At 44.3% G+C, this 17319-nt stretch overlaps 1 protein-coding gene across 4 annotated transcripts in view; it reads right to left on the bottom strand.

The window, feature by feature from the left end:
- The window catches only part of LOC307212574 (fibrinogen-like protein 1), a 119607-nt gene extending 103282 nt beyond the window's left edge, over positions 1 to 16325 (bottom strand). For 3 of the 4 annotated variants that reach the window (XR_013837032.1, XR_013837033.1, XM_079970066.1), the window contains exons 1-8: positions 16184 to 16324; positions 15430 to 15557; positions 9829 to 9915; positions 7788 to 7998; positions 5023 to 5182; positions 3944 to 4041; positions 2740 to 2828; positions 1618 to 1808 (exon numbers count right to left, since the gene is read on the bottom strand). Coding sequence is in view for 2 of the 4 variants with exons in the window: in XM_079970066.1 (XP_079826192.1) it covers positions 1618 to 1808; positions 2740 to 2828; positions 3944 to 4041; positions 5023 to 5182; positions 7788 to 7998; positions 9829 to 9906 (827 nt within the window). In the remaining 2 variants the exon portion in view is untranslated. Of the gene's footprint in view, positions 1 to 1617; positions 1809 to 2739; positions 2829 to 3943; positions 4042 to 5022; positions 5183 to 7787; positions 7999 to 9828; positions 9916 to 11377; positions 11425 to 15429; positions 15558 to 16183 lie in introns of all 4 variants that reach the window. The other variant, XM_079970067.1, reaches the window with a different exon arrangement.
- Between the last annotated feature and the right edge of the window lie 994 nt (positions 16326 to 17319).

Genomic DNA, 17319 nt, shown 5'->3' with positions numbered 1-17319 from the left:
GTTGTTAATCAAGTGCAAGAAAATGGCCCTAATGCATAAAGCTAAGAAGACTTTATTATGGAAATCTGAAATTAAGATACCTTCTGCTCTTCTAAGCCAAGACCCAATTCAATTTATGATGTACTTTAAATACTTTGTTGACATGATAGAAGTCCCCACTCAACTTGTCCTCTTATGTAAAACCCACAATTTCCTCCCATTGTAACAACTATATAAAATGTGCTTTGTTTTTATATTTGTGCTGACTCTGCTTGCATTTTCTTGGCCAGATGCTCTTCCCATTTATTTTGATCATTACGTGTATATGCCTTCTTTCCTCCAAGAATCTGAAAGCAGCACACATAGTCTCCTATCTCCATTTTGTCCTCACACCAGCTTTGTAAGGTAAATTACGTTTGAGACATGGTGACTGGTCCAAGGTCATCCCATGATCTTCATGGCTGAGTGAGGGGGGATCTTAATCCTGGTCTCCCTGGTCGTAGTCCAACACTCTTAATCACCATACAACACTGGCATTCTACCAGTTAAGAGAAACATCTATGGTCAAGTTGGCAGGGGAAACAGTGAAAAGTTCAAAGCAGAAGTCACAGACCGACTGGCAATTACTGTATCTGTTTATTAACTGATATTTAGTTAAAGCATGGTGCAATTCTGTGATTTAAAAGTCTAAAAAGTTGGGTGAGGGCAAGGTGGAAAAGCAACCCAGAGCACTGCTCATCTCAGTGGAGGAGAAGCAAATGCCATGTTCACACAAACACCCCCCCCCCTGTTTTAATGAAGGGTGAAAGCAGTGCTTTTTTCTGGGGGGACGCAGGGGTACGCATTCCCCTAAACATTTTGTGAATCTAAGTTTGGCCTCGTTGAGGGGCAGTATTTCAATATGAGTAGGAAAATGAGAGTGCCCCTAAACATTTTTTTAGAAGAAAAGCACTGGATGAAAGTACAATTCTCATGTACAGTGGTACCTCAGGTTAAGTACTTAATTCGTCCCAGAGGTCCGTACTTAACCTGAAATTGTTCTTAACCTGAAGCACCACTTTAGCTAATGGGGCCTCCTGCTGCCGCTGCGCCACCGGAGCACGATTTCTGTTCTCATTCTGAAGCAAAGTTCTTAACCTGAACACTATTTCTGGGTTAGCGGAGTCTGTAACCTGAAGCATATGTAACCTGAAGCATATGTAACCCGAGGTACCACTGTACAGTTTTTTAAACATGAATAACATTTGTTAACATTTGCATCCCTTTAAGTAGCAGTCGTTTTTTCTAAAGATGTTGACATCTGTAAAGGTTTGTGTGGATTTATTCATTGTATTGGTCTCTTGCCTTTTCCCCTAGAAACTCAAGTTGGTATACATGGGTCTTCCCCACCTATTACACTCTCACAAACAACCCTGTGAGGTAGGTTAGGCTGAAAAGTGATGGTTTCATAGCTGAGTTGGGGATTTGAACCTGATATAACTCAGTACTGGCTTGCCAGAATTAGTAATACACATATTTATCTCTGACTCTGACAGACCGAGGAGATCCAGAGCAGATGCACAAGAGAGGAAGAACTGCTTAGACGTGGCAGGTCTTCATTTGGGTTTTCAGGGCTACTTAAGCCATCCCTCAACTCACCTGTTAAACCACCAGCCACATCTGTTCTCTTCTGCACAGCTCCCTGTTAGGAACCTGTCATTGTCCCTGTCAGGAGCTGAGAAGGGCATCCCATTGAGCGACGCAGACCACTGGCTCTCAAAGTTGCTGCCTCCGGACAAAGCATCCCCAGCGGTCCCAGAAAAGGTGCCGAAGCTCATCTGGTAATTATTCTACCGCAGAAACAAATGTTATTAGGTGTCAGGTACAGGTAGCCAGTTAACCCAAACTGTGTGTCAGCAGAACTGTTCATCTTTTCACCATGAAAGTCTCAAAGAACCTATCTGTTGTTTGTCCCCTCCATCTGGGATTCGGAGAAAAAGAGGAGACTGCGTTATAATCTCTTCAGCTTTTCTTTAAAAAAAAAACAACCCACAACCTTTTTACACCTCTAATTTCTTAAGTGTTAACGTTCCCATCTCTAAAATGGGCAGATGTTTTCTGCACAACTTTTACACAGTTAATGCCTTCATGATATAATGCACATAATGGTGTAATGCATATCACATGTGGCTGGATTAATTTTCGGGTGTTACGTGCTCTGCACACACGGCATTTTCCTTTTTTCCAGTTGTGCACAGATTGTGTTGATCTGTGGTTGCTGGATATCATGTTTGTTGACTGGTAACAGGAGACTTGTAAATACATGCAATAGATGGATTGGGTTGGGGAACAGGATAGATGTTGACTTAATAAATAAGACTCTTGCTTTTAGTTTTCATATGTGTACAAGCTCCCTGATTTGCAGCCAAAACTGAGTGATGCTGTCTTAAAATCTTCTGGTTCTTACATCCACGAGATCTTTAACTTAAATATGCATATTCTCCCCCAGCCTCTATCCTGCTTGCCAGCGACTTACGTGCATTTAACTTGTGAGCATTTAGCTCTACGCACTTCACAAATAAAATAAATTTCAAAATGGGGTGGAAAGGGGCCAGGCATACTGGGGGAAAAAGACTCTGGCAATCCCACCAGCCACTGAATCCAATGTGTTTTGACTATATGCAATTTTGGCTTTGGGTTTGATCCCTAGATTGTAAACCTCGCATAAGTTGCGGGCTTACTGTCCACATGATAAACGTATTTAATCCTCCAATGACTCACACTCTCATTCTTGATCTGGAAATTATCATAAATTGCGTATCGTCTCTTCCCATTCCAGTCCATCAGGTCAATTTTCAATGATTTTTCTCCTGCAACATAAGTAGTGTCATGATGAACTCCCTTGGGTCCAACACACAGTAAAAGGTAAAGGGACCCCTGACCGTTAGGTCCAGTTGTGGATGACTCTGGAGTTGTGGTGCTCATCTCGCTTTATTGGCCGAGGGAGCTAGTGTACAGCTTCCGCGTCATGTGGCCAGCACGACTAAGCCGCTTCTGGCGAACCTGAACAGCGCACAGAAACGCCGTTTTCCTTCCCGCCAGAGCGGTATCTATTTATCTACTTGCACTTTGCACTTGCACTTTGATGTGCTTTCAAACTGCTAGGTTGGCAGGAGCAGGGACTGAGCAACGGGAGCTCACCCCGTTGCGGGGATTCGAACCGCTGACCTTCTGATTGGCAAGTCCTAGGCTCTGTGGTTTAGACCACAGCGCCACCCGCGTCCCTGGTCCAACACACAGTACTGTGAATGAAATGCAAGGATTTATTGGTGCCTTCAGACTATATGCATGTCACATCATTGTAACCAAATTATACGCAGAGAGAAAAACTGTGTGTTGGGTGCACCGTAATCAGGAAAACAGTCCAAGGAGAAGGCATTAAGAACCCCTCTTGCCCCATCCCATGCTTCAAAATAAAATTGGAGCCCACATGGCTGCACTAAAACCTTTTTGTTTTGTTTGTTTTAAAGCCAACAAGAGACACTAAACGTACCTCTAGCATCACATCTAGCTCAAATGCAATCTTTTGGGCTCTATCAAGATGGAAGAAAGCAGTGAAGAGATTGGAAGATCTTCCTCTCTTCATCGGCTTATAGGGGAAGTTAGCTTATTAGGGTTAAAACTGCCATATTTTTTGCTCTATAAGACACACCAGACCACAAGACACACCAAGTTTTCGGAGGAGGAAAACAAGAAAAAAAATATTCTGAATCTCAGAAGCCAGAACAGCAAGAGGAATCGCTGCGCAGTGAAAGCAGCAATCCCTCTTGCTGTTCTGGCTTCTGGGATAGCTGCGCAGCCTGCACTCATTCCATAAGACGCACACACATTTCCCCTTACTTTTTAGGAGGGAAAAAGTGAGTCTTATAGAGCAAAAAATACGGTACTTCATAAAGATGCATCTAGACAGAACGAGGATCCTTACCTTCAAGTAGCAGATCGTATATTTTATCATTACCCAGCCAATACTCATCACCCTTGCACTGGAACTGCCCAAACCCTTCTTTGTAATCATCCCAATTTCTGCAAGGAGAAGAGACACACATGTCAAGGTTGGCTATTCAGCTGTAACTGGAGGCTGCCAGGTTGGCTATCTAATGTGCTTTTCCAAAGCGTTACAAAGCATTAAGAGGCAACAAATTGACTTTGGTTCAACTCAAAACATTCGCACATACCTGTACGCAGTGCTTCTTTTCCTAGAAAAATAGGTGCTGGCACTCACCATGAAGTTGTTACTTCCTGTATGACCTAACTGTATGACACTGCCTATATGACCTAACATGGCGCACCATCCCATTTTGTAGGTCATGGTCTCCCCTATTCTCAGCAATAAGGAAACCGTTACGTGACAGATAAGTGACAGGTAAGTGCTGGAGATGCAAAGAGGTGGACGGAACTTTCTTTCACATGTGGTGGACTTGTAAAAGAGTAAAAGAGTATTGGGAAATAATCCATAATGAATTGAAAAAAATGTTTAAAAGCACTTTTCCAAAAAAACACCACATAGTCCTTTTTGTTGGGGATAATTCAGACTGAAATTCCCATGTGTAAAAAAAATGTTATTTATGTATGCTACTACTGCGGCCCGTGTTTTGTTAGCCCCAAAATGGAAAACGAGCGAGGTCCCAAACAAAGAAGAATGGCAACTTAAGTTGACAGAATATGCGCAGCTTGCAGACTTAACATAAGACAACAAGAAGAACATAGATTGGAATATATGGGAAACAACCATGTGCACCTGAAAATGTTGGCAACTTTAAGATAAATTCAACCGTGTAAATAAGTTTTGATGGATGCAATAATGGAATGCTGAATGGTTGAGTTTTTGTAAAATATGCAGGGATTTATGATATGCAAAATGGACCATGGAAAGAGAAGAAGGGAAGTCATGGATATTTTAAGGATGCTTAAATGAGTATTTTAAATTGTAAAACAGGAAATTCAACAAAAATTATTTAAAAAGGAAATCATTATGTGTGCTGTTAACTGCACTCAGTGACGCACCTGTAGAAATTCTCTTTTCCGTTTCTGCGCCGTTGGATCACAGTCCACCCTCCTCCGTCTGACATGTCACAGAAGGCAAGGAAAGGTTCTCTGTCTGCTCTAGGCTTAATTCGGTAGTATCCACTCTCTGTCTTTCCGCTGTTAAATACCATTGCACAATCTAAGCAAAGCAAGGCAAGATGGAGAGGTTGGATGGCAACAAATTGAGGGCTGAAAACATGCAAACGCAAGAAGGGGACTGGCCGTAAAGAGCATGTCTATCTCAAAGATTCCTATCAATTCTTAAGGAAATCAGCCCCGAGTGCTTACTGGAAGGACAGATCCTGAAGCTGAGGCTCCAATACTTTGGCCACCTCATGAGAAGAGAAGACTCCCTGGAAAAGACCCTGATGCTGGGAAAGATGGAGGGCACAAGGAGAAGGGGACGGCAGAGGACGAGATGGTTGGACAGTGTTCTCGAAGCTACGAACATGAGTTTGACCAAACTGTGGGAGGCAGTGGAAGACAGGAGTGCCTGGCATGCTCTGGTCCATGGGGTCACGAACAGTCGGACACGACTAAATGTCTAAACAACAACAATCTCAAAGATTAAAGAAAACACTCACGCCTTTATAATAATAATAATAATAATTTATTATTTGTACCCCGCCCATCTGGCTGGGTTTCCCCAGCCACTCTGGGCGGCTTCCAACAGAGATGAAAAATACACTAAAATGTCACATATTAAAAACTTCCCTGAACAGGGCTGCCTTCAGATGTTTTCTGAATGTCAGGTAGTTGTCCATCGCCTTGACATCCGATGGGAGGGCATTCCACAGGGCGGGCGCCACCACCGAGAAGGCCCTCTGCCTGGTTCCCTGCAACTTGGCCTCTCGCAGTGAGGGAACCGCCAGAAGGCCCTCGGAGCTGGACCTCAGTGTCCGGGCAGACCGATGGGGGAGGAGACGCTCCTTCAGATATACTGGACCGAGGCCATTTAGGGCTTTAAAGGTCAGCACCAACACTTTGAATTGTGCTCGGAAACGTACTGGGAGCCAATGTAGGTCTTTCAAGACCGGTGTTATATGGTCTCGGCGGCCGCTCCCAGTCACCAGTCTAGCTGCCGCATTCTGGATTAGTTGTAGTTTCCGGGTCACCTTCAAAGGTAGCCCCACGTAGAGCGCATTGCAGTAGTCCAAGCGGGAGATAACCAGAGCATGTACCACTCTGGCGAGACAGTCTGCAGGCAGATAGGGTCTCAGCCTACGTACCAGATGGAGCTGGTAAACAGCTGCCCTGGATACAGATTTGACCTGTGCCTCCATGGACAGCTGTGAGTCCAAAATGACTCCCAGGCTGCGCACCTGGTCCTTCAGGGGCACAGTTACCCCATTCAGGACCAGGGAATCCTCCACACCTGCCCGCCTCCTGTCCCCCAAAAACAGTACTTCTGTCTTGTCAGGATTCAACCTCAATCTGTTAGCCGCCATCCATCCTCCAACCGCTTCCAGACACTCACACAGGACCTTTACCGCCTTCACTGGTTCTGATTTAAAAGAGAGGTAGAGCTGGGTATCATCTGCATACTGATGAACACCCAGCCCAAACCTCCTGATGATCCCTCCCAGCGGCTGCATGTAGATGTTGAAAAGCATGGGGGAGAGGACAGAACCCTGAGGCACCCCACAAGTGAGAGCCCAGGGGTCTGAACACTCATCCCCCATCACCACTTTCTGAACACGGCCCAGGAGGAAGGAGCGGAACCACTGTATGACAGTGCCCCCAGCTCCCAGCCCCTCAAGACGGTCCAGAAGGATGTCATGGTCGATGGTATCAAATGCCGCTGAGAGATCCAGCAGAACTAGGAAACAGCTCTCACCTTTGTCCCTAGCCCGCCGGAGATCATCAACCAGTGCGACCAAGGCAGTTTCAGTCCCATGATGAGGCCTGAATCCCGACTGGAAGGGATCCAAATGGTCCGCTTCTTCCAGGCGTGCCTGGAGTTGTTCAGCAACCACTCGCTCAATCACCTTGCCCAAGAATGGAAGGTTTGAGACTGGGCGATAATTGGCCATCGTGGCCGCATCTAGAGATGGTTTTTTAAGAAGCGGTTTAATAACCGCCTCTTTCAGCGGGTCTGGGAAGGCTCCCTCACGGAGGGAAGCATTCACCACCCCACGAAGCCCATCGCCCAGTCCTTCCCGGCTAGCTTTTATAAGCCAGGATGGGCAAGGATCCAGGAGACAGGTGGTTGGCTTCACTCGTCCAAGCAGCCTGTCCACATCCTCGGGGGTAACAGATTGGAATTGATCCCACACAACTTGACCAGACAGGACTCTAGCACTCTCCCGCCCCGGCCCTGCTCCCACGGTGGAGTCTACTTCTTCCCGAATCTGAGCGATTTTATCTGCAAAAAACTTTGCAAAATCATTGCAGGAGAACATGTGGCCCGTACTGGGCCCCGATGTTACAGGTGGTTCCGCTAAATTGTGAACCACCTGAAAGAGTCTCCTGCTGCTGTTTTCTGCAGATGCAATAGAGGCGGTGAAGAAAGTCTTCTTCGCCGTCGCTATCGCCACTTGGTAGGCTCGACGTTGAGCTCTAACCTGTGTCCGGTCAGATTCAGAATGGGTTATCCGCCACCGGCGCTCTAGCCGTCTCAACGATTGTTTCATTGCCCTCAGATCCGTGGAAAACCACGGGGCTCTCCGGGCTCCATGCAATCGGAGAGGGCGCTTCGGAGAGGGCCTTTGAGAAGAACAGACCTCGCCACAGATTTTACCTACCTTGGTTATAGACTAAGAGACTTCCACTCGTTGAGGGCAAAAGCATGTCCAGCTGTGTGGTCCTCATGGCAGAGAAAACCTTGCTCTTTTGCCTGTGGTAGTTGTTCCCCAGGAGGTCTTTCAGCTGTAGTGCATATAGCTGGGATAAATCTTGGAGTGTTTTTAGCTTCTGCTGTAGTTTGCCGTTTTCTACCAGGCAGTCCTCCCTTTCCTGAAAGTGAGAAGGAAATTGTCATTCCCTTTTATGCAACTGCAGTCAGGGTAAGTTGGAAGGTATTGGTTGTTGTCAGTGCCGGATTTACGTATAAACTAAACAAGTTACAGCTTAGGGCCCCACTTTTTTGGGGGGCCCCAAAAATTTAAAGGGAAAAAAGCGATGTATATTTCCAAAATATAAGATAAAAAACAAATAAAACCTACATACAGGAACAGTGTTTTGTGTTGTGTAGGCGCCTATGATGTAAGTCATGGGCCCCACCTGCTAGCCTGCTCCCTAAAATATCCCTGGTTTGCTCATTTCTATATATAGGGTGCCTACATTCTGCATGATGGGACGCAGGTGGCGCTGTGGGTTAAAGCCTCAGCGCCTAGGACTTGCCGATCGAAAGGTCGGCGGTTCGAATCCCTGCGGCGGGGTGCGCTCCCGCTGCTCGGTCCCAGCGCCTGCCAACCTAGCAGTTCGAAAGCACCTCCGGGTGCAAGTAGATAAATAGGGACCGCTTACCAGCGGGAAGGTAAACGGCGTTTCCGTGTGCGGCTCTGGCTCGCCAGAGCAGCGATGTCACGCTGGCCACGTGACCCGGAAGTGTCTCCGGACAGCGCTGGCCCCTGGCCTCTTAAGTGAGATGGGCGCACAACCCCAGAGTCTGTCAAGACTGGCCCGTACGGGCAGGGGTACCTTTACCTTTACCTTTACCTTTACATTCTGCATGTGCAAATGGCTTTAGATACCTATTAGGTCCATAAATTACCATATACAGTGGTGCCTCGCAAGACGAAATTAATCCGTTCCGCGAGTGTCTTGTGGTTTTTTCGTCTTGCGAAGCACGGCTATTAGTGGATTAGCGGCTATTAACTGCTTAGCAGCTATTAACGGCTTAGCGGCTATTAGCGGCTTAGCGGCTTTAAGAAAAAGGAAACAAACTCGCAAGAGCTCGCAAGACGTTTCGTCTTGCGAAGCAAGCCCATAGGGAAATTCGTCTTGCGGAATGACTCAAAAAACAGAAAACTCTTTCGTCTAGCGGGTTTTTCGTCTTGCGAGGTGCCACTGTAGCATATATTCAACACAAAAAACAGCGACAATTTGTTGTTGACAAAGGACAGCTGGACATATAAAGGGCCCCATTACCTTCAGTAGCTTAGGGCCTCATCAAACCTAAATCCGCCCCTGGTTGTTGTGTTCTATAGTTGTTCCTGTATATTTCTCGGGGGGGCATGGATTTCTCAGGATTGTCCTCCTTATAAGGAGAAAGTTTGCAGTCCAAATTTCACTGCACAACACGGGGTCCAGGGTGCTGGGTTTATACCAGTAGCGACTCCTTGAATTGGTTCCAGCGACAAACAGGCAGCCAGTGTAGCTCTCCAAGGACCTGCCATATACGATCCTGCCTTAAAATTAAAAGGCTGGCAGCTGTATTTTACACCATCTGCAGCTTCTACACTGTCTTCAAGGGTATCCCTGCACAGATAGCATTGCAGTACTGCAGTCATGAGGTTAATACAGGTGTGGATAACTGTGGCCAGGCTATTCACATCCAGGAGTGGCTGTAGCTGGTGAACTAGCCAGAGCCAGAAAAAAAAGATATGAACCCAATGGCTGTAAATGTTGTCATGAAGAGTGGCAAGTTCACAGCGTTTATTTAGGATTTGCTTTGATTTTGGCCTTATCTTGGTTCGCTGCTGTCTTTTACCACTCCTTTGTAGATTTTAAAAGTGTTGATCCGACAAGTTTTGTACGTCTTTTTCTGGATGCTGCCTTGCAATGGATTTTGTCCTGGAAGGCGCAATATCAATATTCTAATAAGTAAAAAAATAAACATACCAGAAGCCGAGGTGCAGGAGAACAAAAGGGTTTCAGGAGTAGCAGCAGCAGCAGACACCGAATCATCATCGCATTCATTTTACAGAGCTGGAGGGGAAAATGGCATCTTGTTTTATGCTATGACAATCATGTGTCGTCTATCCCTTCCCTACTGCCATTATACTTTTTTCTGAAGCAACATGCGAACTGAAACACAGCTATCCTTCAAAATGCGCACCTACCCAAATTTTGTGTTGGAATTCCCAACACAAAAACAGGTATATTAGAGGTATTAGTGAAAATAACAGTTAAGAAATGCATTATATTATGGGAAATTGCTTGCAAAAAGGAGTATGTTAAGCAAAAAGTGTATATTGTTCAAAACTGATGTTATGTACTGAGTTGAATAGGATCCAAAATGCAGCAGTCTGATTGGTCCTCGAACAATAGGACCCAGAATGCAGCAGTCTGATTGGTCCACAGGAACCACCCAATCCAGTTCCCGGTGGAAGTGAATCCGCAACCAGATTGGCCCACAGGAGAATCCCAGTATTAGCCAATCATGTGGGGCCCATTGTGTAAATAATGTATATAAAGCAGACATTCTGAGGGAACTGCCATTCCTCCTCACCACTATGAGCTGAATAAAGAGCATGAAATCCACTCTTGACTCCGAGTATTTTTCAACTGACAAAAATGCAAATGGTTTTCATGAGGATTTTTCTTTGTTTAAAAAAGTAAACTGCTGCAAAAAAAAAACAACACAACAAAAAAAACCAACCCTGAGAAACCAAAATTGACAAATCATTGCATCCCTACTAAGCCCAATTGAATTCAATACGGCTTGCTTCTGTTTAGACTTACTTCACTTAGGCTGCAAATTCTCAGTATCTAACACTTGATTGCAAATGTGTGTGTGTCCTATGCACACTACATTTTTAGGTTTACAGCAAAAGTAAAGTGGGAAATAGCCCTACAAGGTTGGAGGTGAAAGTGAAGGCAACAAGGAGAGAGTGAAGGGAGTTCTTTCTGTTGTAAAGAAAAAACACAGTTGTCACAACAAACTAAGAACATTTTGTTCTTTTTGAAAGGGCCTCTGAGATTCTGGAAGCCCTGGACTGAGCATCTGCCAAATACACTCCCTCTTTTAGGAATAGGCAAGCCTCAGTCTATTGCTAGTTCCTTCCCAACTATTTTATAATAAATTTGTATTAGTTTAGGACAAAACTTATAGCATTCACACTCAGTCCTCTGGCTGCAAAGTGGGTTAATAAAATATGTCCGTCCGTCCCCCATTAAAAAGTTTTAATCAAAAGTCCTAGTCACATGGGAGTACCTGGGATGGGGGCAGGCTGGCAGTTGCCCCTCCCCAAGATCAACAAAAGTTAGTGAAAAGCATTTAAAGTACTCAATTAACTGAGATTCTCTCCCCCCAGGAAGTCTGCCCCCCCCATAATGAAACAACTTTGGCTGTTCTTCCCCCCAACAAAAATCCTGGCTACACCCATGCCTCATCAGCTCGGGAGGTTAAAAACTGGGAAGGCTTCAGAAAAACAGCAATTTCACTGACCTCAGAACCGAGTGTGAAGTTAAAAGGACACTCTTCTCTGGATTCTGCTAAAAAAAAAAATAGGTCTAGAAGGTTGGAAATAGTAAAATATGGAAGGAGCAGCCTGCTATCTGGTATGACTTTAAGAACAAAACATCAGACGGTAGTTTTCAATGAATTAAAATAACATAAAAAGGAAATCAAGCAAGATGTAAATTAAACCAATTTGGATTTAGGCAAAGTATCTTAATTTAGAGATTAGAGGAGTTTGGCAATAACACAAGGTGTCCAGGGGGAACATATAATCTTCTTTTGTAAACAATTATCACAGATGTTTTAGATATGGAGCATCCTGATTGACTTAAACCACAGTCCTAGACTAAGTAATTCTGATAGATCTATGCGGAGGATCTAAAACTATAGATCCCAGTATTCTTACTCTAACACCTTTGTCATGTACTGAGTTGAATAGGATCCAAAAGGCAGCAGTCTGATTGGTCCTAGAACAATAGGATTCAGAATGCAGCAGTCTGATTGGTCCTAGAACAATAGGATCCAGAATGCAGCAGTCTGATTGGTCCACAGGAACCACCCAATCCAGCTCCAGGTGGAAGGGAATCCGCAACCTGATTGGCCTACAGGAGAATCCCGGAATTAGCCAATCACGTGGGGCCCATTGTGTAAATAATGTATATAAGGCAGACATTCTGGGGGAACTTCCATTCCTCCTCACCACTATGAGCTGAAGAAAGAGCATGAAATCCACTCTCGACTCAGATTATATTTCATCCTCCCTCCCTCATGTTTATTTCCGCCTTGGATCTTGAGCCTTGGGTATTTTGGACCACACACTCACTTCTGGTCCTCTTAGACATCTTAAGGCAGCCCTGTGACATCTTAAGGCAGCCCTGTGACATCTTAAGGCAGCCCTGTTCAGGGAAGTTTTTAACGTGTGATTTTACTGTATTTTTTGGTTTTTATGGAAGCCGCCCAGAGTGGCTGGGAAGGCCCAGCCAGATGGGCGGGATATAAATAATAAATTATTATTATTATTATTATTAGACTGATAGCCAGTTCCTCCGACTCCCGGAATCTGACTGCCAGGAACCCGACTTTTGGTAAGGCCTGACAGTAATTCCTGGTTATTTCCTTTTATCACCTGACAAATGTTTTGAATAAATATTACAGAATCAAGGTCGAGTTCAGTGTGGAAAAAATATTCCTCTTGACACGAAGCAGGTCTGGTATTCAACGTGGCTGTTTTTCGGCCACAATTAGATAGCTAAAACATCAGTGGCAAAAAAACATGTACACATACAGACCTATCTATATTGTGAAACAGCACCTCTGTTGAGAGACAACTACTATTTGTACTTTTTCAGAAACAATTTAAAGGCTTTTAAAAAAACAAGCTTTTCCATCTGGGTGAAAATGTCTCTGCCTCCAGTGTTTATTCCGTATTGTTTCTTAAACTTATATTTAGTTTAGTCATTTTTCCCTGCTGTTTTTAAAGCTACTTTTTGTTGTTTTTATGTAAACTGACTTGAGACTCACAAATAAATATTGGGGGGCATAAGCCACACCCCTCTGCTGGCCATCTATGTGACCAAGGGGAACCCCACCTTTTTATATCCTTGAGAGGGAGCTCACAAACCACTTTCCCTACCATTTGGGAAAGCTAGATTGCCGCTTCTTTCACTGGCATAGCTTCCTTGCCTCCAGCAGCTAAATGTACAGGCAGAAACCTAGCACCCCTTCCTATCACGGGCAATGAGAAGCCTAACCTCTGTTGAATTCCTGCTTGGCACACAAAAAGGGCACAGAGAGAAGCCCACCAGCAAAAAAGTTGGCAACCCTAGATATGGACTTAAGACTCCAAGCATCTCATTGTTGTTGTTTAGTCGTTTACTCGTGTCCGACTGTTCGTGACCCCATGGACCAGAGCACGCCAGGCACTCCTGTCTTCCACTGCCTCCTGCAGTTTGGTCAAACTCATGCTGGTAGCTTCGAGAACACTATCCAACCATCTCGTCCTCTGTCGTCCCCTTCTCCTTGTGCCCTCCATCTTTCCCAACATCAGGGTCTTTTCCAGGGAGTCTTCTCTTCTCCTGATGTGGCCAAAGTACTGGAGCCTCAGCTTCAGGATCTGTCCTTCTAGTGAACACTCAGGACTGATTTCCTTAAGAATGGATAGGTTTGATCTTCTTGCAGTCCATAGGACTCTCAAGAGTCTCCTCCAGCACCAGCACCATAACTTGATGTTTAGTCATTTAGTCGCGTCCGACTCTTCGTGACCCCATGGACCAGAGCACGCCAGGCACTCCTGTCTTCCACTGCCTCCCGCAGTTTGGTCAATCTCATGCTGGTAGCTTTGAGAACACTGTCCCACCATCTCGTCCTCTGTCGTGCCCTTCATCTTTCCCAACATCAGGGTCTTTTCCAGGGAGTCTTCTCTTCTCATGAGGTGGCCAAAGTATTGGAGTCTCAGCTTCATGATCTGTCCTTCCAGTGAGCACTCAGGGCTGATTTCCTTCAGAATGGATAGGTTTGATCTTCTTGCAGTCCATGGGACTCTCAAGAGTCTCCTCCAGCACCTCATTAGTCATTGCCATATTGCTTAATGCTGAGATGAAAAGCGGATTTTCTCCATGCCCTAATAGGATACAGGGGAGACATTTGCCTCACCTCCTGACAGAAGCAAATTCTCAAAGCAGCTTAGAAGATTTCTCAAAGTACAGATCTCGAAAGGGCTCTGGTGCAAGAGTGTTTTGTGTCTTTTTCTTCCTCCCTCCCATTGTAAGGGCAGGGATGTTTGTAATTTGCTCTGAGAGCCCTTTTTTGCTAAAGGGGAAGGGCATAAACGCCCTAAACCAGGCATAGGCAAACTCGGCCCTCCAGATGTTTTTGGACTACAACTCCCGTCATCCCTGATCACTAGTCCTGTTACCTAGGGATGATGGGAGTTGTAGTCCAAAAACATCTGGAGGGCGAGTTTGCCTATGCCTGCCTTAAATAAATAAAGCACTCGCCCCTCCAGATGTCCTTTTTGTTGTGCATTCATGAGGACCTGTTGTGATGGTCTGCTTTTAATACTGCTTGTGCTTGCAAACCATTGGGCTAGCAACACAGCTCCATTCCTCATTGGTACATGTCCCATAGCTTCCTGCAGAAATCCTGTAACTTTTCGTACCATAGATATTCCACACACCCCACACCCTCTTATATAAGGGTCTGGTGACTTCTGTTTCAGTGTATCTGAAGAAGTACGCATGCACATGAAAGTTTATACCAAGAACAAACCTAGTTGGTCTCTAAGGTGCTACTGGACATTTTAAAATTTTTTATATATATTTTGACTGCGTCAGACTATCTACCTGAATCTACACCACACATGCTTTTGTTGCACTATAGCAACCTTTTTCAGCTGTGGGCCTGTCCACCATCCCTCAGACCATGTGGTGGGCCGGACTATATATTTGGGGGTGGGGGTGGCGCGAATGAACGAATTCCTATGCCCCACAAATAACTCAGAGATGCATTTTAAATAAAAGGACACATTCTACTCATGTAAAAACACCAGGCAGGCCCCACAAATAACCCAGAGATGCATTTTAAATAAAAGGACACATTCTACTTCTGTAAAAACACGCTGATTCCTGGACTGTCCGCGGGCCAGATTGAGAAGGCGACTGGGCCGCATCCAGCCCCTGGACCTTAGTTTGCCTACCCCTGCACTATAGGAAGAATCGGAAAGCACAGGGGAAGCGTCACAGAACAATGAATAAAGCAGAACGGCATGGTTGGTTCTGTATAAACCCACCACTAAAGCACTAACATAGTGTCAATTTCATGTTCCAAAAATATGTCGGGGGGCGGGGGAAACCTACTCGTCTGAAGGGGCTCATAAATAATGTCAGTGCAGGACCCTAATAGAGGGAGCCACATTTAACAAGTGTTTGACTTCTACGTGAAGCTTAACAAGATTTAAGGCAACAAACCTTGGCTGGGAAGAAAGTTGTGGGAGGGAGGGGGTTGCAATGGGAGAATTAACAGATGATGGAAAGGTAAAATACCTGTCTGATGCTTCTCTGCTACAAATTACGTCCTTCTCGCCTGTCACTGCTTTAGCTCTCTTCAGTAGAAATCAAGGCTACCAGAGCTGGGTCTGCTGCCGACTGTATAGTTTGGTCCTCAGGGATAGCTACAAGAGGGATACATGTTGAATCAGAGAATCAGAGAATTGTAGAGTTCGAAGGGACCTCGAGGGCCAAACCCCCTGCAATGCTGAAACTTCAACACACAGTACCCCATCCAACTTGAAACTGGACCAGGCCCTACTTAGCTTTGTAAACGAGCTAGCAGTTTTAGGATAACTTGCACCCCGGTTTCCTAATACAGTGGTACATAAGCTTCAGGTTACATACGCTTCAGGTTACAGACTCTGCTAACCCAGAAATAGTACCTCGGGTTAAGAACTTTGCTGCAGGATGAGAGCAGAAATCGTGCTCCGGTGGCGCGGCAGCAGTTGGAGACCCCATTAGCTAAAGTGGTGCTTCAGGTTAAGAACAGTTTCAGGTTAAGAACAGACCTCCGGAACGAATTAAGTACTTAACCTGAGGTACCACTGTAGTGACAACAACAAAAATTCGGGGGGGGGGGGGAATCAGGAAAGCTTGTTTAATGTACAGGTTTGTGTTTCCCCCATCACTTCCATTAATGTCTAAAGAATGCAATCATTAAAGAGCTAAAACTAATACTGAATTGTTGCAGGGGTGTGTGTGTGTATAAAATGCAGCAGAAGGCTTAAAGCGAAAAATATAAACTTACCTCATTTGTTATAGTCGGATGCATCAAAGCACCCAAGAGTCTGGGTCTGCATGACAAGAATTTTGCTTTCTAAGCCTCAGTAGAGACGGCAACTTAAAAAATGTAACTGCAGAAAAATCTATCCCTAAAAAAACAACCCCAAATGTCTTGAAAGACCTACAAAGGAACACTTGGAGCTCCCTCTGCTGACTGTAAAGTATTTTAAAAACCCAAACCATTCTTATTTTCTGAGTCCTTGAATTGAAATGTTAGGAAGGAAGATTATTTCTTTGATGGTGACAACAGAAAAGTAATTTAAAATACTGATATGGCACAGAGGAACAGATTTATTGAGAGAACCCTTACTGTGAAAATGACAGAGTGTTGCATCGTTGCAACACTGGAAAAGGTACTATGATGCATATATGGTGGAATTGTTTAAACATCAAACAATTTTGGGAAACAATATACAATGAAATGAAAAAAAATGTTCAGATATTCATTTAGGGAAACATCAGAAGGTTTTCTATTGGGAATAGTACCAGGAAATCTAAAGGAAGAAGACAAGACATTATATTTATACGCAACAGTAGCCGCAAGGCTACTGATTGCAAAAAATTGGAAAAGTGGTATTATACCGACAAAAACAGAGTGGCTTGCCAAATTATTGGAGTATTACAATATATCCAAAACAATGGAAGAAATTGGAAGGATCTCAAAAGAGAAGATAGACAAGGACTGGAAGGTGTTTAAAGGATACTTGCAAATTTATATTGGAAAAATCAGAACTCCTATTAGAATAAACAAGTTCCATTATAAATACTGAAATACTAAATAAGATGGATAACAATGTGTAACAGAAAAAGAAGCAGAAAATTGGTTTAAAAGTATGTGAAAGAAAGTGATAGAAGTGAAAAGAAATTGCAATTGAGTAGTTTGGAAGTTTATCACAAGGGTGGGGTGAGGGGTGAGGGATGGTGGTGGGAAAAGGAAGTATCTGTGGGATTGAATGTGGGTATGTATGAATATTTTTAAGGATTGTATGAAATGTATGTTTGTATATTCATAACATGTATGTATTAATGTTGAATTATTTTAATAATATTTATTTTTTTGAAAAAAATTAAAAAACAAAATGACAGAGAGAACTAAGGTAA

The sequence above is a fragment of the Podarcis cretensis genome (assembly GCF_951804945.1).
Source record: "Podarcis cretensis genome assembly, chromosome: 3".
Taxonomy (NCBI): Eukaryota; Metazoa; Chordata; class Lepidosauria; order Squamata; family Lacertidae; genus Podarcis; species Podarcis cretensis.
This window is presented reverse-complemented; position numbering and strand designations above follow the sequence as displayed.